We start from the raw sequence: 9,073 nt of genomic DNA, 5'->3' as shown, positions 1-9,073 counted from the left end.
AATTATAATTGCCTGAAGTTTTTAATACTAAGTATAAAAGAGAAAACTATTCCACCCAAAATACAATGTCATTCAGTTTTGATAAAGATGTGAGAAACGAGTCTCCAGCAGCATTGTGGCCCAGTGGGCTAAGCGGCTGCTTGCAACGTCAGATCCCATAATGGAGCCCAGGTCCAAGCCCCAGCAGCTCCACTTCCAATCCAGCTCCCAGGGAAGACGGCAGAAGACGGCCAAAGTGCTTGGGCCCCTGCACCCACATGGGAGACCCAGATGGAGCTCCTGGCTCCCGGCTTCTGGCCTAGCCAGGCCGGAACGTAGAGGCCATCTGGGGAGTGAACCAGCCCACAGGACTTTTTCTCTATCTCCCCCCAACACACACACACGCACACACACCTGTAATTCTGCTCTTCAGGTAAAGGAAATGTGTCTTCAAGGCAAGCGTGCACTCCTGGGAAGCTGTGATCTCCAGCAGGCGCTGACCTTAGTTTCCTAACAATTCTGTGCTGTGGACGACTGCACGGCTGCCGGTCTGCGTGCTCACTGCACCGACTTTGATGCACAGGCGAAGTCCCCGCGGATGCCTTGGGTGACACCAGCTAAGAGTGCCGGGCACGTGCAAGACAGGGTGGGAGAGAAGCAAAAACGCCCTCCTGTGCAGGGCGAGGAGGATTTGGGGGACAGGAGCCACCTCGGGACGCCTCTGGGTGCAGTTTCCCTAAAGCGTATAATAAATCCTCTTCCCTCCCCGGAAGCGCTATGAGCCTGAGACACCCCTTTCTCAACGCTGGGGAAGTGTGAGTGCTGCCGGGGATTTAGGAGAGGTGAAGGCGGGAAGGCCCACGGAAGCGCCCCCTCCGTGGCCCGCTGGCCCTCGACCCGGTCCTGCTGCCCGCAGGTACCCGGTCGGCTGGCTTCAAAACTATCGCTTCTCCAAAGTCGGCCCAGTCCAAGGAGTGAGTCACTTTGCTGGAGGTTGATGAGTAATCTCAGGTGTCAAGGCGAGGGGAGGGGGCGTCAGCTCCGCAGACGGATGCGGAAGCCTCGACTTGCCTAACACTGCGTCACTGCGGGCCCAGTGGGGTCCAGATGTGATGGGCACCGACGGGTTGCCGTCTCGGAAACTCTCAATCACGCCGGCAGAGAAGGAAGAGGCGGCTAATTAAATATTGAGCAGAAAGTCGTGGGGAGGGGGGGCGGGTCACGTGGGTCCGGAGGCTCCGCGAGCCGGGGATAAAAACCGCGCGGCTCCGAGCGGGCCACAGCGCGCGCTCACCTCCTCCCGCACCGCGCGGCGTGCGCTCCGAGCAGCCCAGGGACCCGCGGGCCTGCCGTCGCCGTAAGTGCCCGCGCTGGGCCACAGCGCAGCCATCCCGCGTGGCCGGGGTGGGAGACTGACCCTCTTCTTTGTCCCGCGGGAAGGGAAGTGCGATTTGGTGGTTGGGGGCTGGGGGAGCCTAGGACTGCTGGGATTTGGGGAGCAGAGGCCCGGGACCCGGGCGCGCTTCTCATCCTGGTTCAACTCATCCCGGGTGCCGTCTGGGGGCCGAAAATGCCGCTGCCCCAACTCGCTGACAGCCGCTCCGATCAACGGGCTCCTCCACCCCACCTCCCTTCCCCTTCTCTCCCACTGCCCCCCAGAAAGCCAACATGAAAATCCTCGTGGCCCTGGCAGTCCTGGCTCTCGTCTCCACCCAACTGTCTGCGGAAGACATCCGAGCCAACGATGATCTAAATTATTGGTCCGACTGGTCCGACAGCGACCAGATCAAGGTGAGCCCGGGTCCGGGAACAGCCCGCGCCGCTCCTCCGGGGCTGGGACCCCGCGAAGTCTGCGGGTCTGCCCGGCCGCGGCCACAGCAGTGCGGGCGCGCAGTGCTGGAAGCGGCTCCACCACCCTACCCCACCCCGCCCCCTCGCTCCCGCCCTGGTTCTGCACCCAGGACCCAACTTTTCTCCCTGGGGCTGCAGCGCAGGGTCTGGGATCTCTCCGAGAGAGTCCAGTCCGCCCCTACGAGCCCCGGGTTGCCAGAAGGCTGGAAACCTCGCAAGGTTTCATCCCGGAGCGACGCTGCTCGCGCAGGTTCAGTCTCCCGCCCTGTCCGCGCGCTGGGAAACGTCCCCGGGGACAGGAGCGCTCAGCGGGGGCTCACTGGTCGTTGCGAGTTCATTTTGCGGACCTGCGAGTTTCGCTTTAGATGGCTCTCGTAGGTGTTGGCGCCAGGGAGCCTGCGGTGCGGGTTGCGGGGAAAGCACCCCCTCCCCCCACCCCTGCAAACACACACACACCTGTGTGTGTTCGGGGCAGCAAGAGGTCGCTGGAGCCCGCACCAGGGAGAGACAAAGTCACGGCGGAGGGCTGGAGGGGCTCGGGGGAGGGCGGCTCTGCAGATGAGCAGGGTCCGTGGAAGCAGAGGGGAGAGCAGGGCTCCGGGCCTGAGGACACGGCGCGGGGCTGGAGTGGTGCGGGAGTGGCAGACCGCGCCCGACGTGGGGCAGACCCCCCTCCCCCCTGGGCAGAGCTGGCTTCCCCGCCCGGGCCTTGGCTCGCTGGGGCTCGCCCAGGGCTGGGGCGCGCTTTGGGAATGGCACGGGCCACCCCGCACCTGGCTCCGTGGCCCACACGCCCGTGTGTCCGCGCGTCTGTCTTCCAGGAGGAGCTGCCCGAGCCCTTCGAGCACCTGCTGCAGAGAATCGCCCGGAGACCCAAGCCTCAGCAGTTCTTTGGATTAATGGGCAAACGGGATGCTGGTGAGATGGGCAACCCTCCCTGCCTGCTCGCTCGTGTCTTGCTCCATGAGTAGATAAGTCCATCCTAAGAGCGGTGGGACTCGGGACCTCTCTAAGGCGCTGTGCGCACTTGCCTGCAGAGGGAGGGCTTCGCCGGCATTCGAGTGCACAAAACCGCCAAATCCAGGACCCAGCCTTAGCTCAGCGCGCCCCTTACTAAGGATACCAATTAGCAAGGGAGGGGCGGGCGGGGGCGTTCTTGGGGAGGCGTCCGCAGGGTCGTGGTGCACGTGGAAGCTGACCACCCCCCCCCCCCGGGTTAGGCGAGACCTGGCTGTGCCGAGGCTCCAGATGGAAACACAGTTTCCCTGGGTTGATGGCGACATCAGTGGGACGTAAATAGTTAATGCCAACTCCTCTCTTGTCAGATTCCTCAATTGAAAAACAAGTGGCCCTGTTAAAGGCTCTTTATGGTAAACACTCTATCAATCTTTGACTATCGTGAATTCTCATTAGAAAAGTGAAGGAAATCTTGTAGGGCTTGAACGCAGTATCCTGGTTATGCTGTTTGGTAAAGAGATGGGTCTGTCTGTCTCTCTCTCTCTCTCTCTCTCTCTCTCGCACACGGGTGGGGTGTCAGGCCTTGAAGATGAGAGGTGGCACAGCTTGACAGTTAATGCCAGACCTCAGGTGTCCCAGCATCTTGGGTGTGAAGCCTTGGTCTAGAGAAAGCCCTCGGTGATGGTTCTTTGGGCTGTAAACTAGTTTGCTTTTTATTATGAATAATCTGGTTAGCCTTTATGGTCCCGCTATATTTCTCAGGGTGGGACAGGAGTGGAATATGTTGCATATTTTGAAAATCGATGTATTTTAGCAGCCTCTTTAAGAGATGTGATAGAGCTCTGCACAGATCTTGCACGTGTTGGTTAACTGTTACCTTTCTTCCTGCCAGGACACGGCCAGATTTCTCACAAAAGTAAGTTCAAGATTATTTTGGCATTTCTCAAGTGCAAATGTTAACAAGACTGAATACCACTTTATGCAATAGCTGACCTTAATTTCAGTCTTAACATAGACTTAATATGTCAATGGAGACTATATAAGAGTGGATGAGACTCCTATTATATAGAATATGATTGCGTCAAGCTCTGTTTCTTAAAAATATGGCTCTTACCAAAAAGATACTTGATGTTTTAAAAAGGAAAGGAAGCTGTCCTTTAGCCCCTATAAATTGTTAGTTTTTGGTAAGAAGTCAAATCACAGGATTGTGACCCACCTCACACAGTCCTCTCCAGCCTCCCCTAGTACCCAAATCCAAGTATTTATGGGCTCCTTCTCACTCACCTTAATATGCTGGGTCTCCTAGAAGATCATGTTTTGAGGTCATCCAGCAGGCAATTGAGTGAGTGAGGGAGTGAATAGCTAAGTAGAATCCATGTAAAGATAATGATGGACATGAAGATCTTTGGTTCCATAATGCAGCGGGAAGCTTTCGCCAGCCAACACACAGGGAGCATTTGTTGGGGTGGAGAAAATGTCAGAGTTATGCACTTGAGGGTCCTTAGATTCTAGTATCCCGGTGACTGGAGCCAAATTGACAGGAAGTCCCAGGGTCCACGTTAATCACACAGTACATCTATGTGCCTTGTCTTAAATTGGGCTGCCTGGATGGCAAAGTAGATCGCATTAAACTAACAGCCCTAGTCCCAAGGATACTGCAAAAATCAAGAGAAATTCTCCCACTAGAATTAAAATAATAAATCTTTTCCAAAGATTTTTATCTTTGAAAATAAATAAATGCTATACATATTTACTTTCTAAGGACTTGTCTATCAAGAGAATTATATATAATGAAGTTCTATGTGAGAGAAATAAATGTACTCTATTAAAGTCAAATTCACTCTTCCAACAAGAATAGACTATTTTTAAAGATCTAATAAAATAGAGATAGTTAATCATCAAGGGCTCGAATCTGACTTAACTAAGACTCGCTTTCTGAGAAATAATACATTTAGTCTCACGAGGAAACAAGCTTAGTTATCTATCTCCCATACAAACCTGAAACTGACTCCCTGAAAGTCAGAGCTAGCTCAGATTCTATCAGTATTGCAAATGATAGATCAAATATCACATGAATAAAGAGTACTTGCTAATTTTAGATACAGAATTGAGAAAAATTCTTTCATGGTGTTGCCTTAGGGTAATTTGTAAGATTTACAAGGAATTTTCATTGCTTTAGGCTCACTAAAATTTGAAATAGATGTATTTATTATGTAGGCTAATATACTTAGGTGCTTTTTTATTTTTTTTGCTAGTTTTAGTGATATATTTCCTCAAAGACATACATATTAAAATACCCCTACATGTATTTTTCCAGGGCATAAAACAGATTCCTTTGTTGGACTAATGGGCAAAAGAGCTTTAAATTCTGGTATGTATGAAATCCTACCTGAAAATAGACAGTGTCTCAAATTTACTTTTATTATTTTTATTAGACAATTTTCAAAGTATGAAAAAATGAGAATGACAAGAGGTAAAAATGAGTACTTATGTGAAAAGAAGTCTTAGTGCTGTGAGAAGGATTTACAGGTGTTGAAGCTGATATCGCCGCAGTATCAGCCTGTTTCTCCCACACCACCAGCCTTTCCCGAGTCTGCCCCGCATGACCATTATCCAGCCTGAATTTTTGAGCTGCTCTAATATTCCTCCCCACTGATCTGTTAAGTAACTCGTAGTTCACCTTACAGAGCTAAGAGGGGAAGGCAGTGCATAGCGCGATGAGAATGATTTTCACTTATTACCAATGTAATCTGAGCGCTACACAAGACGCCACAGCTTTTCCAAAGCAAGCAAAACAAAACAAACCTTGTCTACAAACCATTTGCTCTTTATGAAGCTACAGATGCTCAGAATATAACAGTCCTGATGGGTGCTGGAGAGGATGAGAGGGACAGGGCCCACTCCAGAACCTTCTAAGAGGAGCCTAGAGTGTCGCAGATCAGTAAAGCTTATTAAAACCCACAGAGAGAAGGCTGCCACAATTCTCCAAACCAATTTTAACTTTGAACAACTCTGTCAGTTGATAAAAAGGCTGAATATTTCTTTCTTCTCTAATTTTCTTAGTAGCTGACCTATTAAGCATTTCAGGCTTTGTAACTCCTAGCTTAGGTTCCGTTGAAAAGCTAGTCAAACTTTCTTTATTTTTCTATAAAATACCAAACATCTGATTAATTAGGAAGAAGTCAGCAATTGTAATACCCACTTAGAATGTTGCTAATTTCTAGAAAATCTGTAACTAAAAAATGCCAGCTTAGTTGTTAACTTTCTGAATTCATGCAAAAATAATTATCCTAATATTTTTATTGAGTCACCACTTTCTAAATTTAGACACGACTTTTATACTCACAGGTTGTTTTAGGGCTCCTTGTTGAATTTAAAGAAGTTATCAGTGTGCCTTAGGGAAACCTTGTAATCATTTTATTAATAGGTATTATCGTCCAGCTTTTGAAAATGGAATACAAATGAAAAACACAGTGAGTTTTTTGAATCAATGCATACTAGTCCTCACATAACCGTGTTTTCCTGGATAATCACATTAGTCATTAACTCTCCATGCCAGAATTGATACAGATTTTTAGTATGTTTAACTTGGCACAAAATGCAGGTATCATGCAATTTAAAACACACTAAGTGCATTTGAATAAGTATATTATAGATAATAATAAATAGAATCACTAAAATGACTCAAGATCAATTTATAATGAAATCTTTGTCCTTCCAGCTTAGTTAAATATAAAAGGAAAAACTTGGGCAGACACGCAGTCACTGGTCCCACAGGAATCCTCGCAGGTGCTCAGTAAGGGCAAGACTGCTCTAGTCTGTCCCACAGCCACCTGACCCTTACGCTTGGGTGGGCACAGACCCACTGAGGATCTGGGAAATCCAGGAGCCCCCCCCAGAGAAACCCTCACGAGCTGCTGCCCGCAAAGTTCCCACAGGGTTTCAGCGAGTTCTGGGACCAGGTAGGAAATGCTGCATCCCTGGAGCGGGACTAAGCTCCAGCCCACTCGCAGAGCTGTCTTCCATTGCCTTAAAGGAGCGTCCCTGTCACTTCTCTGAAAACAGTCATGGCTCCTGAGGCTTGTCAGGTACCAAACCTGGGCCCGTCCTCCTCCTCCTCAGATAAACAAGGCAGAATGAGAAGTGAACACTTTGCCTCCCTCCAAACTCTGCAGGCAGGGGCTCACACTGTTCCACCTCGGAGCTGCAGACATAGTCGATGTGAAACATTTCTGCTTCATGGTTGCTCACCTTTCGGAAGGCATGGCTGGCTCCGGTTACCACTGGGGACCACCGACTCACCCTACAAATCCTCACCTGGGAGAATGTTTAGAGGAGGGTCTGGGATGCCTAGGGCTGTTGGTAGTCAAACAATTTCAGAAAGCACTTGTTTGTCTGTAAGGTAAATCTAGTGTGTAAAGCACTGGCTAAAGTGATAAAAAAAAAAAAATCCTCAGGTATTTTGACCACAACAGCCTTATCTGTACCCTTTTGTGGTAAGAGATCCTTTAATCTTCCACGGACCATTAGGGTGCCCTGGAGATGAGTTAAACTGTGTTGTATCCAGAAGGCTCAATTGACCTCCCGCCAGCAAATTAGGTTGTTTTTAGTCTCTAGGATCATACATCACAGTGAAGAATTCATAACAGAAACAGACACACACACACACACAGAGAGAGAGAGAGAGAGAGAGAGAGAGAGAGAGAGAGACGCCATTAAGGGCTCCTAGAACAGAGATCAGCAAACATTTTCTGAAAAGAAGCAGATCATAAATATTTCAGGCTCTGTGAATTGTGTCGTCTCTGCAACAGACTCAAAGCTGCCATTTTCAAGAGCGCAGCCCTAGACAATGGGTGTGTGCTCCAATAAAACTTTATGTACAAGAACAGATGGTGGGCCAGATTCGGTGTGTGGCCTGTGGCTTATGGATCACATCCTAGAATAAGTTTTGTTTTTATCCTACTACTATTCCTGGTTACTGTAGACATCATCTCTGCTGTGAATTCCCCGTAGTATCTGACCCTGCTTGACAAAACTGCTGAGAATTGATGTTGCAATGTATCGTGGAAATAAGCTTTTAGGATGATGGTTGACAAAAAAAAAAAAAAAAAAAAAAAAACCAGAATTCTGCAGCTAGATAACTTCTAGTCGGGATAAGAATGATAAGAAGTGTGGAAATGTGCAAATAACATCCTCAGAAAAACTTCCTTGGAGAGAGAAATCTTTACGAGCTTAAAATCAATTACTGTGATGTCTTGAGCTTTAACTCCCTCGGTGAATTCTCTTAAAGAACACTTTACCTCCTTTGTTTCCAGTGGCTTATGAACGGAGCGCCATGCAGAATTACGAGAGAAGACGTAAATAAACTGCCTACAGTATTATTCATGCCGCTTCATTTATGTCAATGGGCAGTGAAAGGTAAAATGTGACGTGCACTATGAGGAATGATTATTTATTTAATAACTTGTTGTTTTAGTTGAAAACGTTAAAGAAAAGTGTTTATTTTTCCTATTGTGCCAAAATGTGTTGTAAACATGTAATTCTAATATGAAGATGCCCTCAGAGGTAGAAATCAGTGCAAACCTCTCAACAAAGCACAGTGTTCAATGAAATGGTAAAATCGTGTTAAAATGTCATCGCCGGAAGAAAGCGTGGCTTCGAAGCGGTCACATCTGGAAAGGGCGGGGGCTCTCGTGCAGTCACACACTTGCCCTGTGTGTCTCAGGGCTGAAATGTACTGAGTCTTGGTGTCAAACTGTGTTTGTACCCCTGCAGCATGTTTCACGGTTTGTGGTTCCATAGAGATGTTTTACAAGTTTTCATGTGATCCCAGGGTCTCCATTTCACTGTATGATGTGTTGTGATAGCTAACATTTTAAATAAAAGAAAAAAATATCTTGAAAATATTGTCCTATTCTTTCATTAACACCTGTGTTAAATCAGTGGGCTTTCTTTCAGTGGATGAAATATGTTCAAAGCTGATTTGGCTAAAATGCAATCTATCTTTCACATACATACTTTCTTTGCCAACCTGTATGATATATGACCTCATTCATGGAGAAAATACATGGATTTCTGAATTCATAGAGTAAGTTCTGTGTATATCTCTATGATTTCCTTTTATAAATAGGAAAATAAATTATTTTATAGGCGCATTTCACTGGTTATTTCCTTGTTGGGTGAAATATCACATGAGCTCCCTGTCATTCCATCCCTGTTTGGAGCCCAAGTCTAAATGCTCAGGTGCATTAGTGTCAAACCGCACTCTGACAAAGGTTGTCGACTT

The 9,073-nt window shown here is 47.8% G+C and overlaps 1 protein-coding gene across 6 annotated transcripts; it reads left to right on the top strand.

Annotated features, from left to right (window-relative positions):
* Positions 1 to 1,160: 1,160 nt before the first annotated feature.
* On the top strand, positions 1,161 to 8,694 carry TAC1 (tachykinin precursor 1). Of its 6 annotated transcripts, XM_008261489.5 has the most exons (7): positions 1,177 to 1,336; positions 1,639 to 1,770; positions 2,652 to 2,748; positions 3,156 to 3,200; positions 3,680 to 3,703; positions 5,105 to 5,158; positions 8,103 to 8,694. In XM_008261489.5, exons 2-7 carry the CDS (start codon positions 1,648 to 1,650, stop codon positions 8,150 to 8,152), a joined length of 393 nt encoding a protein of 130 aa, XP_008259711.1. In that variant the 5' UTR covers positions 1,177 to 1,336; positions 1,639 to 1,647; the 3' UTR covers positions 8,153 to 8,694.
* The last annotated feature ends 379 nt before the right edge of the window (positions 8,695 to 9,073 follow it).

This window comes from Oryctolagus cuniculus, chromosome 16, assembly GCF_051225735.1.
Source record: "Oryctolagus cuniculus isolate XC-2025 breed Fujian yellow rabbit chromosome 16, ASM5122573v1, whole genome shotgun sequence".
In the NCBI taxonomy this organism is placed as follows: Eukaryota; Metazoa; Chordata; class Mammalia; order Lagomorpha; family Leporidae; genus Oryctolagus; species Oryctolagus cuniculus.
Note: the sequence above shows the minus strand (reverse complement) of the source record. Positions and strands in the feature narration are given on the sequence as shown.